Source organism: Vulpes lagopus, chromosome 3 (assembly GCF_018345385.1).
Source record: "Vulpes lagopus strain Blue_001 chromosome 3, ASM1834538v1, whole genome shotgun sequence".
Taxonomy (NCBI): Eukaryota; Metazoa; Chordata; class Mammalia; order Carnivora; family Canidae; genus Vulpes; species Vulpes lagopus.
This window is the reverse complement of record NC_054826.1, coordinates 48,677,127-48,694,231: the sequence shown is the minus strand read 5'-3', so window position 1 is coordinate 48,694,231 and position 17,105 is coordinate 48,677,127. Positions and strand designations below refer to the sequence as shown.

Genomic DNA, 17,105 nt, shown 5'->3' with positions numbered 1-17,105 from the left:
AAGACTCTATTCTGTCTAAATGTTTCCACTGCCCAGCTTTGGGCAAGTCCTTTGGTAAGACAGGTGGAATAAGAGCAGCTCAGGTGGTAGTTATGTGGCTTTCCCACATCAGTGTCTTGGGACATCCCTCATGGCCTCTGGGTTCAAGCCTGTGCTTTACTACTCATTTGGCTGGGATCCCTGGGCAGTCCCGTCACTTCCCAGTGCTGCTGTTTATCATATGGAATAGTATGTGACCTTAGACCTCTGTCTCGGGCTGCTGAGGGGCTGTGAGAGCACAGAGAGATCCAGGCAGAAATCCTGGCACATAGTAGATGATCAACTAAACGTTCATTTCCTTCCCCGTGGGAGCAGCAGATCCAACTCCTGGGTGAGCCCTTCACCTCCATCTCTCCTGGGGTTTTATTTTCTAAATCTCGGTTTGAGAAGCAGTTAAAAAGAACACAGGCTTAGGATCAGACAGATCTGGGTTTAAAATCTGTTTTGTCATTTCGTAGCTGTGTGATATTAGGGCCCCTGTTTAACTTCTTTGGGTCTCCCCACCCAGACCTACAAAACTGGTGGGAGTCCTCACCATCCCACAAGAGTGCTGTGAGGAGTCTTGAACTTGGGAAATAAATCCATCAGACATGATGCATGGCAGGCACATCGTAGGTGTTCACTAAACACATGGTCTCTCCCTTTAGCCACCTTCATTCCTTTGAAAAGAAAAGGTTTCTGACGTCCTTCGACATCAGAGATGTCCACTTGTAGGTCTGGGGAAATATATCTATCTTGCCATGTTCCTCCATGGAGGGCTGGTGATCTTGGCCAGGAAAGGCCTCTTCAAAGCCCTGGGGTTGCATTCCCTTAGTGTCTAAGGACAGAGGCCTGATTTTAAGCCATCCCAACAGTGTCCCAAATGTGCACTGTGCCACCTCCAGAACGTTCCCCGCTCATTGCCCCAGCCCAGCCTCTCCATTGATCTAAAAAGAGCCTGAGCAAATGGCATTTACAGCCAAGAGGATGGCAGGAAGCAACACTCCAGCTTCTTTGGCCGCCGAGATGACAGCTTCCGGCGTGCTGGCATTCAGCAGATGGCATTCTGGCTGAAATTTTCAGCAGGTTCCACTCCACAGGGAAAGGGAATCGCCAGCTGAGAGAACAGTCTATTCTGTACCCTCCTTTCATCCGCAGCCTTTTACTGAGCCCCTGGTACGTGCCAGTGTGTGCCTCTGTTTATTACTTCATTTAGTTCTTGGGACAACCCTGCAGGGTAGGTTTTACCACCTTCGTTTTCCAGGGGAGGAAACCAAGACCGCAGGGCTGGGCAGTGGCAACAGAGGGCCAGGCCTGGGCCCTTCCTCCCACATCATCGCACTTCTTTTCCAAGGCAGCCCCCCCGTAACTGCTGGGAGCAGGGGTCGTGGCCCTCGTTAAGGGCGATGAAAGCTGTGTAGGCCTCTCTCCTCTGAAAAGTACCACACTCTCTGCACACAATTTGGCACCCAATTTCAGGGGCTTCTTGGACTCTCATAACCTCTAACCTCAGATGGTACAACTCCAGTGAGAAGTCGCTGGTTTGAGTGACATTTGCTCAGGTCCACAATTCAGTCAATCCTGTTGGCAGTAGGAAGCAACATGGTTGTGTGTGTGTGTGTGTGTGTGTGTGTGAGAGAGAGAGAGAGAGAGAGAGAGAGAGAGAGAGAGCGCGAGAGCGCGCGCTTTAGAGAGGAAAACTCAAGGCTAGTATTGGCAAGGCTTCCCTCCACCCAAAGCGGGACAAGAATATCGGTCTTCTTTGGCAACAGGAAGTACCTTTGCCATTGGTGGGTTTGAATGTGGGCTAGAAAAAAACTAACCAACCTTCCCTTCCCTCACCTCTGCCAACTGGGGCAGTGACAGGCACTCAGGAGGCAGACGCCTGCGTAATGGGACTTTGTTCTCTGTTTCAGAGGCCCAGTAGGCTGGCACCCACGATGGAAAGGGGCCAGCCCACACTGGAAACCGCCACCCTGCTCCTCCCCTCCCCTTTTCTTTGCAAACAGAACCCGGTCACCCCAGTGCAGCTGGGAAGGCCCCACACTCCTGTCAACAGCTGCAAGGAGGCCGGGGAGGGAGGCCAGAGGTCACACAACACTGCTCGTTGGGAGCAGAGCCCACTCCTACCAGGCCTGAGTGGCAGCCCTCTTGGCTCAAGTGGGCTCAGATGCACCAAGTTCCCAGGGGGTGAGGTCATCCCAACGACGCTTCCGAAGTGTGCTCAGGGGAGTCAAGACTTCCTAGCCTGTTCTGATCCTCTGCTGGGCCCCTTCACTGTGGCTTCTTCTTGATAAACTGCCCCAAGAAACTCCAACCCCAGAGGGGTTGCCAGTTCCCATGGTTAGGGCCCCACTGCCATAGCGGGACAGGGTGGGGGTGGGGTGGGGAAATGTGCCCTCATTCTTTCTCAAGTATATCACTTCCTCCTTCATCTGACATTTATGGATCATGCACTCCATGCCAGGGCCTGCACTGGCTGCAGGAACCCATGTACTGAGGAGTCACACACAGTCCCTGCCCTGTGAGCTGAGACCAGCAGGGGGATGGACGCAGACACCACGACTGCACAGGGTGGGGGGGGGGGGGGGGAGGGCTGGGGCCATGGGGACACTTCACAGAGCAGCCACATTACAGGCCTGAGGCAGGAGTGGCTGGAAGGATGATAGGGGTGGAAAAGTATGTGTGATGCAGAGGGAGCAGCACAAAGGCCCCGAGGTTAGAGTGAGTGGAATGCACTCAAGGAACTATAAGGAGTGTAGGGCAGAAGGGAGAGGAGAAGCTAGAGAAGGAGACTGGGGCTGCATCACAAAAGGTCTTAAAGGCCGTGCAGAGGGGGTTAAGTTCTCAAGTTCTGGGAATCACTTAAGTGTTTGGAGCAGAGAGAAAAACCCCTGAGGATCCTTCTCTCCAAAGAATGAGATTTAAGCCCAGTTTCTTCCCATAGAAACTGTCCGCCCCCCTCTCTCTTCTCAGCCTATCAAAATGATCCAGCATAGCGGGAGTAAGAAAATTGGTTTGGGTTATGGATGTTGCTTCCAGCTGCTGGGATGGTCCTGCCCCTTGGCACCTGCTTCTCCTCCAGGCAGCCCCTGGCAGCCGTCTGGTGATAAGCTGGCTCAGTCTGCCAGCGTTCTCCTCCTTTGCCTTGGGGGCAGCCTCTCCCCTGGCCTGGGTGGGGCACAGAAGCCTGACTGCCCACTAACCAGCGGGGCTCCATCCTGACTCTTAGGGAACACTAGATCCACTGATCCTGCTTTTCAGGGTCAAAGCTCTGAAAAGAGAGGCTGTGCGTTTTCCTGTTTCATGCCTCACTCCACCCCATGGACTCTTGCTAACCTCTTGACCTGCAAGAGAAAAGCTAGACTATGTACCAGAAGCCTAATCCACCTTCTGGGGAAGAGGTGGATTGATGCCCTGGCTTGGTCTTGGGGAGGGGCGTGTGTGTGGATGTCATCAATCAGCTTGTTTTGAGCTGTCCAAAGGCCACAGTTTGGCAGAACTTGAGATGAACAATAAGTAGCATCTAAAAAAGGAAAGCGGGTGGGTGACTGATTACAGTGGGGCAGGGACGGAACCCCATGCCTAACGTCCCTGGGCCTGGACAAGGAGTTGGGGGTGGGGCTGCATCAGAGAGATAGACCTTCCAGGGGGCGATGCAGAGACTACAGCTGGCCCGACACTCACCAGGCCTCCTGTGCTCCTCCTGGGTGAGTTGACTAGTGCCACAAGACCTGCTGCTAGTGAGGCAGGGAGGCTCTGAGAGGCTGGGAGAGGCACCGAAGGCCACACAGCCAGGAAATGGTGGAGTTAGCCTCTGAACCCATACCAGCCTGGTTTGAGAGGCTGCTTCAGGCAGAGTGTAGATGTCATCCCTGCATAGGAGGATCAGAGCACAGTGCCTGGCACACAGTAGGTCCTCACCTAATGTTTCCCTCCCTGCTGCGTTTGGCTCTGAGGCCTACCAAGAAGCGACTCTGAAGGGTGCCTCTCCCACTCTGCTGCTTCCTTCTCTGAAGACCTAGCTTTCTGGTTTCCCTCTACTCTCCCCATCACGCCGACACAGTGCCTGAGGATTCATGAGAGCAGGTGAGTGAGGATTGAGGATGCTGCAGGAAGCCCTCATGGTTTAGGTAAACAGCTGGGTCATGATTAGACTCAGATGTGAATCCAAAATCCGTGCATGCTTTTGACAGTATGCGGAACTGCCTCTCTAGCCAACCAGCGGTTACATTAGTGATCTATCACAGGGACTGGAGAGGAACAGGACTACTGGCCCTGTTGTTCCTCCCCACCCCCCACCCCAGCCCATCCATTTCAGGAGCCTTCAAGGAGACTTACAGAGTCCTTGTCTTGTGTTGGGCTCAGACTTCTAAATGGAGTTCCCTATTTATATCTCATTGCCTCCTATAAGGGAGGTACCACCGTCACCCTCATTTTCAGGATGAGGTAGTAGAGGCTCAGAGAGGGACACCACTTGCCCAGGGTGACCCAGGTTAGATACAGTAGAACTATTTTAACTCAAGACGGCCTCCAAAACCAGTGCTTTTTCCACCACCTCTCTTGGGATTCCAGCCAAAGACCCCATCTATAATTACTCCATGAACTTGCACAAAGCTCTGGTCCCCAATGTCCCCATCTGCCAAATAGGTAGGTTCCAAGCACTCTCTGGTCCTAGGAACAGAGCCCCTGGGAAACTGCAGGGATGAAGGTCTGGGTCATTGTCAGGGTCAGGGAAATTCCACTGTCCCATCTCCTGACCTTGAATTGCCCCGAACCTCGAGGGAAAGGGAAGCTCTTCTGTGGAGTGGAAAGTCACCAAGCAGACCCGGCTCTGGAGACACAGGGTATGCACATGCCCACCCATCTCTTAAATCTGTCATCCTTGGGCGGGTGGGAGGGGGTGCGGGGAAGGAAAGAAAATACATGCCCAAGGAATATAATTGCAATACAAACAGTGTGTAATGTTGAGGATATAAACAGAATACACTTGTTAATGGCTGCGGGCATCCTGCCGAGTGCCAATACCGCCCCAGACACCCCCATCCCACCCATTTCCCCAAATGGCTTACTCATAAAAGAACTTTCTCCCCACTGCCCAGAGGTGAGGCAAGAGGCCAGCTGAGTCTCAGTAAAAAGAATGAAGAGAGAAAAAGTGACAAGGGTGAGCTGGGACTGATGTCCAAGAACAACTATCTCAAACCCCACTCAGAAATATCTGACAGAGTCTGCAAAAATGCTGAGGCTGGGAGGCTGCAGGGGTGGGCGTAGGGGGAACCAGACCCAGACAAGGGCAGGTGGTTTCAACTTTCTGCACCTCAGTTCCTGATCTATAAAATGGGCCGAAGAGCTCCTGACCTGCAGAACTGGCAGGAGGATTTTATAAGTGAAAGATTGTGAAGGGTGTTCAGCAGATGAATGCTGGACAGCATAACCCATAGGACCCCAGGGTCAAAAGGCACCTTAATGAACAATTCATCCCAGATCCATCTGATGCTCAGTTGCCCCTACAATGTTCATGTCAAGTCCTAGGTGGGTAAAACACCAGAGCCACTCCAGCAAAGGGCACGTCTTCCTGCCTGCCCTTGTTCCACCTGTAGGCTGCTTCCACAGAAAGTTCTTCGTTTGAGCTGAAATCTGCCTCCACGTGATGTCCGTGCAACTGGTCATGTCTGTGTTTGGTCCACAATGCCCTTCCCCATCAGGTCTGTTCTCTGACCTCAGGGATCTGCAGAGAGCTCTCAGGCCATATTGCTAGGGAGTCTCTGCCCCCGGGGATGATAGGGCCCTCGCTTTGCTGTCTATAAAGCCCTCAGGACATCAGCTCTCCCCTGACCTGCTTTGCAAGGGGGCTGGAGATCTACACATCAGACTTCAGGGGATATCAGCTGGGGTCATCTCAGTGAGCCCACCGGTCACCTGGAGACTGTCCTCACCCTGCTATACCTAGAGGCAGTATGTGAGACAGGCTACTAAAGAAATAGGTCAACGATGAAAAACTAACCCACCAGGACACTTAGAGATTTCTGCTTAACAACACGAAGGCTTCCAGTGCTCCCACGTGACCTCCCACCCTGACCCACAGTCATCCTTCTCAGACCAACAGCCTCTCCTTCTAGCAGGAACCATGCTGGACTTTTGCCCCGGGGCAAGTTATTTTGCCTCTCTCTGCCTCTCTCTGTTCTCTCAACTAACAACAGTAGCCATCTCCTGAGGCTTGTCCGGAGGGTCAAATGCAGGAACCCACTTAGAGTAGCGGCTGGCACTGACCAGCTGCGTGATAGGAGTTACTGGTGGTTCCTCTTCTGTGTCTGTCTCTCAGGAGTGCAGGGCTCAGCCCAGAGCAGGGGCTTGCTTCCCCAGTGAGTACATCATCCTAACAGGCATCCCGCATGAGCACGCACTGTCAGACACTCCGCATGCCTGCGAGGTAACATCATTATCCTCTTTTTGCAGAAGAGAGAGCTGAAGTGTAGAGAGACCGAGTTGCTTGTCCAGCTCCAAGGGGCAGGACGGAGACCCAGGCATGCAGGGCCGCAGCCTGTGAGGTTACCAACTGTGGCGAGAATGCCAGCACAGCAGGGAGACAGGGTGCTCCTCACCTGCAGGAAAGCCTGGGTGCGGGACCACAGATGGTTCTCACCCTAGCCCCGTGCCCTTACTGACTGCCTGGCACTCAGGGCGGGAGGGCCTCTGAAGAGCTGGGCTCGGGGGCAGAGGGTGTGGATGCACCGTGACGCCCGCCAACGGGCAGTAGGGGTGGCCAACCGCAGGCCAGCTTTTACCAGGCAGAAACAGCAGGAGCCTGAGCCTCAGAGGGGCAGGAGGAAGGAGTACAGAGCTCAAGCTCACCCTCCTCCAGGGCAGGACTCCCAAAGGCCACCTGCGCCTTTTGAGCTATAGAGTCTATAGGCCTGGGGTGAACCTTTCCCACAGGCAGCTTCATTCTGGCTGCTGCAGATGTAAGTAATTCATCTTCCGAGGACAGAGGGTGGGAAGAAGCACCTGCAGGAAAGATGGGTTGAGAGGGGCAGGGCTCAGGATGAGGACAGGGGGCAACAGCCCCAGGAGGCCACAGGGCACAGTGCCCCTTGGTGACGGAGGAGCAGGAGCTTTGGAGCTGGGCAGGCCGGGGGTCCAATCCCACTCTGTCACCTCCTGGGCTGCCTTCTCAGGGCGTGTCTCCTTTTCCCTCTGAGCTCAGTTTCCTTATCTGCGGAATGGGAGACTACTTCGGGAAGGCTGATCCCGACAGTGTAAAGAGGATGAACTAGATGGGGGCCAGCATACTGAGGCTCTGACCACTCTACTCAGTGGTCAGAGCCCAGGTGAGCGCTCACTACCTACAGGGCTGCACCCAGGCCTCCTTCCTTCTCCTTCACTGCTCGAAGCACACACCTGGCTTCTGGGCTTCTATTTTAAGCCCTCACAGAGCACCATGAAGTACAGAAAGCCTTGTGGTCCTAAAGAGGGCAGAGCTGACACTTCTTGTCCGTAGGGAAGATTAAACAGTCCTTATGGCCAAGCCCAGTGAAAATGCTACGCCCCTGCTGGCAAGCTTGGCACATCATCCCAGCAGGGAGCGTAGCAGCTAAGAAATCTAAGCCTCCTGACTGAGGGCTGGGCTGCAAGAAACCATCCCCTCCTCTGAGGGGCCTCTGCCCACCGCTCTAACTCCATGTACCACCCCCACTTGCACTGGGACCCCAGAATGCCACAGCTCCCCATATATGCCCTGTTCTCCCTCCACTCAGGCCTTTGCACATCTAGCCCCTCTGTCTTGAACAGCTTTTCTCATTTCCTTCTCTTGGCTAACTTATCTGCTTTCTGGTCTGACCAGACAGCACCTCCTCCGGGAAGCCTTCCTGCATGCAGCTCTGGGCTCACACGGCCCCCAGGGCTCATCTCCCCCACTTACTGTAACTGTCCTGTCCTTGTTGGCCTTTCCCACTAGACCTTGAATCCCTAACCACACTGTGACCCCAGGTACAGCAGAGAGTCCGCCTGGAGGTCTAGTGAACAAACAGAAATGGCAAAATGGAACCCACCAAGAAGAGAAATCCGATGTCAGACAAAGCTGGAGAAGCCTTGGGCATTGCGGCTGTCAGTACACACGAAAGGGATGCCTCCCAATCCAGCCCTGAGTTCAAGGCTTGCGATCCCCTGGGACCAGGCTTTCAAGCCAGGAAGTGAAGGGCACTTGTCATCCATCCCCATCCAGGGACCCCATGGGCACACCCAAATCCTCCCTTTTCCATAGCAGCAACAAGAACCATGATCGCGAAAGCTCCAGGCATTGTACTAAGACTATCTGCCCTATTCCATTTAATTCTTGCCACCCCAACCATAAGGGAGCTCCCCTTGTCAATCCCACTTGACCGTGAGGAAACTGAGGCACTCAGAGGGAAGTACCTTGCCCAGAGTCACTCTACTGAGCAATGACTGAGCTGAGATTTGAAGCCCAGTAACTGGACTCTAGGATCTGTGTTCTAGCCCCAAACACCAGACTTCCCACTGCTGTGGACCAGTGAATAGTCTCATGACAACTCTTGTTAATCACTGGGGCCCATGGAGCCCAATGCATACACACACACACACACACACACACACACAAAACTGACACAGAGTCTATGAAGCAAAAATACTCCTTACTATATCAATGCACTTGATTTTTTAAAAATTCTTTGTCATTGAAGATTTTTTAAAAAGCTGGTCATGCATGACCTACAGTAGGTAGACCAGTTGGTCTGGTGGCTGGGCCTTGCTCAGGGCACTAGGCACCCACCCCTCCTCTCTGAGGCACAGGGCAGCAGCCCCTGGTGCTCTCCAGTGTTAGAACCAGCTACTTGTCCTGTTCTATTCATGCATCCGATTCCTCTTCCACTAAAGGCCAGCTCCATGGGGGCCTCCCAGGGCTTCCATCCCATTCCCAGCTGAACCCCCAGGGCCTGGCACACGATAGGTGCCCAAACGATGTCTGTTAAATGAATGAAGGCGCACACTCGGGAAAATGCGGAGCACACAGACACTGGAGTCCCTCCAGCCTGGGCACACAGCACCTAAGGACAGATGCTGGCTGCCTGTAAAATGGGGACAAATATAGCTCCTGTAAAGGGTTGTTGCAAGGATTTAAAATAGATAATGTGGGTAAAGCCCCTGACTCAGAGCTTGGCACAGAACAAGGTCAACATATTTCCCCCACTCCAAGCTCCAGGATGCCTGACTATTGAACTAACACTATAAAGGGCCATTGACATGGTCAAGCACGGACCCACTTAATGATTAAACCCAACTGGCAGTTTGAATTCAGCCTCTCCTCCAACCAGAACTATGGGTGAGCCCTGGAGGCGCATGGAGGGAAAGGTTGCAACGCGCAGGTGAGAGAAGAGGGGAGAGCCCCACCACCCTGGAATTCTAGCCTCCCTCGGCCTCGCTTGTTTATACTTTTATCTTTTCCCCTTACAAACCCCAGATGAAGGGAAATGGAGTCCAGACAAAAGGACCATGTGGTATTCAGGATAAGACAGATCAGGGTCTCCTAAACCCAGCTTTGCCACTGCCTGCCACACTGCCTGTGTGAGTTGGGTCAAGTGTTTTAACCTCTATACCCTATTCTTCTCATCTATACAATGGAGAAGAGCAGCTTACATTGCAGTATTGAACTGCAACTAGACAGAATGGGTAATGCACACAGTAGGAGCTTGGCAAATCTGCGTCCCCGTGCTGGCTCCTGGACACTTCTATTTATAGGGCTTTCATCTGAATTTGCTGATGCCCTTTGCGAAGACTGCCGAGGGGCTTCCTATATCAATCATGAAGGACCTTCCCTTTCTTTGACATGTTATCCCTGCACACAATAACATGATATCTCTCCTTCGGGGCACCCAACAAATGTTATCTGAACCATGGGTTGGAAGGATACTGCATATAGGAGGAAGAATATAGAACTCTGAAGCTAAATCAACCTGGACTCCAATCCTGGTTCTACCAACTGGATGAGCCATGTGAGCAGGGATGAGTCATTTTATCTCTCTGAGCCTTGGTTTCCTTAACTGTAAATGGAGATGATCCCTACCTTGCAGGGCTGCTGCGGGAATTAAATTCATTCATTTATTCAACAAATACGTACAGAACATCTACATACTAGCCAGTGCTCCAGGTGCTGAATATACAGCAGTGAATAAAAAGACAAAGTCCTCCCTGGGGAGACAGGTGATTAAACAGCTAATCGCGCCTACCGTGTGGCACATGGTGATCATGCTAAAGAGAGACACCTGGTGGGAGAGAGCAAGCGAGCCGAGCCATGCCGGGGGCAGGGGCAATGGCAGGATCCTCGTTGGAGCAGAGAGCGAAATCGGGGAAACCATGTGGAGGTCTGGGGGAAGAATGCTCCAGGCAGAAGGATCAGCAAGTGCAGGAGCCTTAAGGAGAAGCATGCTTGGCGTGTAAATGGAGCCACATATGCAGGAAGCCTGGCATGGAATCCAGGTGCTCAGCAAATGCCAGCTCTCTATTTCAAGTCCCGTAGAAGGAACCCCACGCATGTGTCCTTTTCCTGAGAACGAAAGCACAAGGATTTCTACAGGGCAAGACTGAGCCAAGTGTTCTTTCAGCCTAAGATGCGGGCAACATGTGAGCTCTACCACTGGTTTTTGAGCCCCTGCCAGCCACTAGGCTCTGGGTTGGGCAACCAGGGATACAAGATAATCAAGACATGGTTTCTGTCCTCAGGCAGCCCCAAGGCAGGTTGTGGAGAGGGATGACGACAATGCAATGTGATCAGATGAACAAGCAGAGACTTAAGAAGGTCTCTAGGTACCATAACAAAGGGTGGAATTGGTGTGGATGGTCAAGGAAGGCTTCCTGGAGGAGGTGACAACTAAGCAGAATTTTAAGAAATGGACTAGACAAGGAAGGATATTCCAAGTGTGAGGAGCATCATGTACTGATCACAGAGTTGTAAAAAAAGGCACAATGTGTGTGAGAAACTGATTACACACAGGTTGGAAAACAATCAATGGCCCTTCATAGTCTCAGCACAGCAACTTGATGTGTCTCAGGAATTCCAGCTCTGTCCCCTTCCTCAAACTCAGGGCAAGCTTCGGCCCCAGGGGAGAGTTTTAATTTTTCACACTTAGCTACTGCAGTGGGTGACAACCTTAACCCCCAACCCCTAGCCCAGGGTGGCCCAGTCCACAGAGCAAGAGCCCTGTGGGATGCAGAATATATAAATCTCCAGCTATTTTTAGCCTGCCTGGCTGTGTCTGTCCCTTCACCCACCCTAAGGCTGACCCACAGGTGGCAGAATGGCTCTTTTTTTTTTTTTTTTAGAACAGCATAAATATTTTTAATTAAGAAATTGTTTAAAGGGGCCCATGCTGCAGTCAGGTGTCTGTGGCTGGGAGAATATTTGCTGCCCTATTTGCCAACATCCCTGGATACCTCTGGACTGGGTGGGTCCATCCCCATCCAGCCAATATCCCTGCTCATAGGAGGTGGAGGCCACCACCCTGTAGGCGGACCTGGGTTCAAATCCCACCTATGCCTCTGACTAGCTGATGACCCTGTGCTCGTGACTCCACCTGTCTGAGAATATGGGGGTTTTGAATGCAGTGGTCCTAAAGCTGCCCCAAAGCTTATGAAGTAGGAGTTGGCTCCTCTTTCATAGGCCAGCCTTGGGAATCCCGGGCATGGCATCATCCATTGCAATCCCCTTCAGGGGAAGAAACAACTATTTTTTTTATATAAAGCCTGGGGCAGGGCGTTATATGGGAGTGTTACAGCATAGACCAGTGATGTCTCTCCTAAAACCTCACACTAAATTTGTCCAGCAGCCGGGCAGCCGACTTGCTTCCACACTGAGCTGGGCCTTTGTACTTTAAAAATACACACACCTCTCACTTTCTGCCCAAAAGACGCTACCAATGCCTTGCTTGAAGCCAAAATAAAGACTTTTTCTAAAGACTTGGAGTGTGGGGGATGGCTGGTCAGGCAGTCGTGGGGCCCAACCCCACTCACCCCCTATTAGCAGTATGACCTTGGGCAAGTCATTTCTCTCCTCTGAGCCTCAATTTCTTTATTTGTAAAATCGGGATAAACATCTTTATAATAAAAAGCTGCTTTGTATGGCGCCCTGGGTGTATAAAGTGCCGGACACAGCCCCCAGCGCAGTGATGGGTTACCAAAATTAGCAGGTAATTCTGTAGTAAGTCCTCCTCTGCCCCCCACTCCCACCTTCCTACCCCACCCCCATCCCCTTACTCTGGCCCCGGAAATCCTAGGGTGAGGTTAACTAGGGGGCGATGCACTCTGCAGCGAAGACTCCAGGGACTAGAGAGCCCCCAGCTGAGCGGACACCAGAGGGGGGCGCAGCCAGGGTGCGCGTGGGAACATGGCCAAACCAAGGCAGCATGTGCCGCGGGGGCGCTGGTGGCTGGAAATTGGGGTACCCCTGCAAGCGCCCCCCCTTCAGCAGCTGCAGTCTCGGCACAGCGGGTGGTTCTGGCCGTCGGAAGCTCTGGGGAGCCCGACTCCAGTCACCCCCACCCCAGGACGCCCCGGGCTCCCTCCTCAGCACCCTCGGGCTGAAACAAAGGCGAGGGGGCGAGCGGCATCGCCCCAGCGGCCCCTCCGCGCATCTGGCCAAGCAGGGAGAACGAGGACTGGGGTCCCCAAGGTAACCAGGACGCGGTACCCGTCCTCCCGGAGCGCAAAGCCCAGCCGAGGGGCGCGCGCGGAGCCGGGGTCCCGGAGGCGACGGAAGGCTGCAGCCCGCTGCGCGCCGAGGGCTCCAGGGGGGTGAGGCGGCCCTCCGGAAGTCACCCGGCGGGTCCCCTGGGCACGGGAGGACCCCGGCGCCCGCCTCCCGGGCGGGGCTCCCCGGCGTACCTGGCAGGGTCCTGTGCACCGTGTTGCCCATCCCTGCGTCGGGGCGCGGCGTTGGCGGCGGCGCGCTCCGGGTGCACGGAGGCTAGTAGGGCGGCGCGCGGGGGACCCGGGCCAGGGCCGGGCTCCGGGGCATCGCGGCTGCACGGGCGAGCCGGCGGGCGGCAGCTGGGGCGGGCGCCTGCAGGGAGGCGGTGGCGGGAGGAGGAGGCGGAGCCAACCGGCCCGAGCCCGCCGGCTCCGCCTCCGCCGCCGCCTCCCGCCGCCTCCAGCCGCGCAGGGAGAGGCGGGGCGGCGGCCGCCGCATCTTTTGAAAGTTTGGACCGGGCGGCGGGAGCAGGACCGCCGAGCCTCCCGCTCTCGCCGCTCCCGCCGCTCCCGCCGCTCCCGCGCCCGCGGCAGGAAGACGCGCCGGCAGCGGGGTGCCCTCGGCCGCCAGGCCTTGCACTCATTTATTCCAGCACCGGGACGAGGCCCAGGGGGTGCCAGGCCCTCTCCCAGGCGGGGCACTTACGCAGGGTGCAGGGGGTGGGCTGGGGGATGTACACGCAGGCAGGTCACCTGCGGCAGGGCTAGGGCTTGAGGGCAATCCAGTCGGTGACCGGTGGGGGTGCGGTCTACATCCCACCCCGTGAGGGATGTAGGTGTCTACTACAAATAGAAACCTAGGCAGTATCCAAAGGTAGGGAGGAGGGAGCATGTTAGAGTATTTATTAAGCACATACCAGGCACCGTACTGGACACTGTAGATACAGGCGAGGCAGGCAAGGGGTGAAAACAGAAATAACAAGCAATTTATTTATGTGAGTATTTTATTTTTATTTATTTTTAGAGTCTGGGTGTTTTTGTTATTTTAAGATTTGTTTATTTATTCATGAGAAACAGAGAGAGGCGGAGACATAGGCAGAGGGAAAAGCAGGATCCCTGCGGGGAGCCCCATGTTGGACTCAATCCCCGACCCCGGGATCACGCCCTGGGCTGACGCTCAACGCTGACCCACCCTGGCATCCTCTATTTTTTTTTTTTTTAAGATTGATTGATTGATTTGTTTATGATAGACATAGAGAGAGAGGCAGAGACACAGGCAGAAGGAGAAGCAGGCTCCATGCCCGGAGCCCGACGCGGGACTCGATCTCGGGACCCCAGGATCGCCCCCTGGGCCAAAGGCCGGCGCCAAACTGCTGAGCCACCCAGGGATTCCCCCGTCCCCTATTTTTAAATTTATTTTGGGGGGGGGGAGCAAAGGGAGAGGGAGAGAATCTCAAGCAGACTCCCCACTGAGCATGGGGCTCGGATTGAGGGCTCCATCTCAGAACCCCGAGATCATGATCTGAGCTGAACTCAAGAGTGGGAAGCTCAGCTGACTGAACCACCCACGTGCCCCCAAATAATAAGCAATTTAGATCACACAGTATAATGATCAAAGCCAGCAAAATAAATAACTGTGTTGTGGTAGCTTTGTCTGCGGGGCTCAGGGAGAACCTGGGGGCCTACCAGCTCCATCTGATGACACAGCAAGAATCAGCCCTGGGAGGAGCTGGGAGAGCCTTCCTGGCAGAGGGAGTAACAGGCAATCCTCATTCATCCATCCATTCATTCACCCCAGGTATTTTCGGAGCAGCTCTCCTGCACAGGAACCCAGGCCAAACTCCAGGGGGAAGTGAAGCCTGCTAGTTCCTGCCTTCACTGGGTTCCATTTTGCAGATTGGAACACTGAGGCTCAGGAGGTGCGATGACTTACTGGAGAAGATCCAGTTTAAGCCAGTTGTTTTTTTTTTTTTTTTCCAACTCTGCTTTCCATGCTCTTGTATCCTTTATGAAATATATGTTATTACCCCACTTCACAGTTAGGGAGATAGAGGTTCTGGAAATGGAAAAGAGGTGCCCAAGATCACCCAGCTGGTAAGAGGCAAAGCTGGCCTGGAGCTATGTGAATGAAAGAGGTATCGAGGACAGAACCCCCGGCTCTGTTTCTCCAGTGCCTTCTGCCTACGATTGCTGACCCATCCCGGAGGGTTCTCATTCTTCAAGATCAGCTCAAAGCCTCCGCCTCTGGGAAGCCTTCTCTATACCCCACCCAACCTGACTCATATGTGTCTGAACATAAGGTTGCCTTGTATTTGAGTTACAAATTTCTTATATTACAGGTGCTCTGTCAGTTACTTAATTTTTAGACTCAAGTCCTGTTTGGGAAAAATACTTGGGCTCAAAACACCCTCGATGCATAGGAGTTTGGGATGCATATAGAGGTCAGCATTATTACAAAAGGAGCCAAGGAAATTTTTCTCACGTAAGGCAATATGGTGCAAATGGGAATTTGTAACCGAGAGGGTCACAAAGGGTGACTGCAAAGGAGGGTGGTATAAACAGACCTTCTAACTGGTCACTTTCAGAGCATCCAAGTAAGTGGCTGTGTTGTGCACAGCACAAATGCGCATCTGCAGCAAATGAAGCCTCTTGCCACAGTGTTATTATGCAGATGGCACCTGCGGAGGGGACACAGTATCCTGTCCAGTGGCCAATTGACATGTGGATCTGAAAGGGAGTTTTAGCCTCTTGGTCCTCGTGAATAAGATCTGCTGCAGAAAACTAAAAAAGCAAACACCCCCCCACCTCACCCCCGTGCGCGCACACACACCAGATGATGGGGACGATGGCATCAAAGCCACACATAAAGAATTTGAACCAAATAGTTTCTTGAAGTTTGAGAGTGGACAAAAGCAGTCTTTCTGAATTAATGTTTTATGTAAAAGTCATTTAAAATATGTATGTCTTGATAAAGAAATAAATATTGCAGGTCGATGTCTATTTTTTCTCCATCTTTCAAAGTTTATATTATTCAACTTCCTTGTGCATCTTCTCATTAGGAGAATAGAGATTGCCCTTAACCTTTATCTGGGTTGCCTTATGTTTATGCATGTACGGAAGCTGCTCACCCCTCTGAGGCACCTCTGTACTTTGTCCTGTCCCTCACTTGTACCCTTAGGGCAGGTGCTGTTACCCTTCCATCCACTCCACTGGCAGATGGGAAACTTCCTGCAGGCAGGACACAGGTAGTATTCATTTCTAAATCTCCAGTGCTCAGAACAGGACTGGCATATGCACAGATGCACAATGCAGAGATGCATTGCTCTGAACTGGAAAAAGAAAGGGCAGATGAAGAGAAGGACGGGAGGGAGGGAGGGAGGAAGGGGTAGGAAAGAGTTGTGAAGGAATGAGAATCAGTTGATTGTGGCCCGGACTCTGGTGTGATCAATAGTGAGATGTGTGGGAGAAACAAATCAAATCGGGGTGCATTAACAGAAGTATAGTCTCTAGAACAAAGGAGGGGCTTGCTGCTCCAGTGCATGCTGATTAGGCCATTCAAGGAGAAGATGCTTTGGCTTTGGGCACCCTACTTGAGAAGCAAGGCAAAGCTGGTCCACAAAGATGGAGAAGGTGGCTTTGGGAGAGAGAGAGAGATCCCTGTCACAGGAGGTGTGCAAACAGAAGCAGGAGGTAGGGGAGCATCCTTGGATCTGTGCAGCAGCCTCTGGTCACAACCTCTCCCAGCTTTGAATTTCACACATTCTGACCCTTTCCCTTAACCATATCCAGAACCTCACAGACTATGCTACCCTCCCTTAGTTAGCATCAGGACCCATGCTTGGGTTGCAGGGGCCCCTGGGTGGGGCTGACTCTCTTGACTTCACAGTGTTGGCACAGCCTCCCAGGGCAATGGGTAGAGGGAAGGCCTTGGCCAGGCTTGCTGGCAGTGTTCCCACAGGGCCTGCCAGGGCAGGCCCTTCCCCTTGCAATGGCCGGCAGTCAGGTGCACCTCATAAAAAGGGCACGCACTGAGCCGGGGGTGGGGCGTATGTGTGAAAAGACCCCTTCTTTCAGGGAACTGAAGGGTGTTTGCCTCCATTCCTCCCCACAACTCACTCAAGAACACACAATCCAGTTTGCAATCAAACCACAAAGCTGGGTTTTTTTAATTGCTCCAGGAAGGCTCTACTTCTCAGTAGACTCTGCCTATCAAACCCTCCATTTCTGGCCCCAGCAGGTCTTCACCCACAAAAGTGACATTTTTAAAGTTCCCGTTTACAAAGCGCCTACTGGGGAGTGGGCACCAGCCTGTGCCCTAGGAGCAGTCCTCCTCACAGTCTAACAGGCGGGCGGCATGGTTACTGACACAATTCCCACCTTGCCACCGAGGGACT

General features: G+C 53.3%; 1 protein-coding gene across 1 annotated transcript in view; it reads right to left on the bottom strand.

The window, feature by feature from the left end:
• Positions 1-13,069, bottom strand: part of NEURL1B (neuralized E3 ubiquitin protein ligase 1B) — a 38,626-nt gene extending 25,557 nt beyond the window's left edge. The window contains exon 1 of the mRNA XM_041749609.1: positions 12,907-13,069. Within this exon, the coding sequence (XP_041605543.1) occupies positions 12,907-12,937 (31 nt within the window). The 5' untranslated portion in view covers positions 12,938-13,069. The remainder of the gene's footprint in view (positions 1-12,906) is intronic.
• Positions 13,070-17,105: the final 4,036 nt, after the last annotated feature.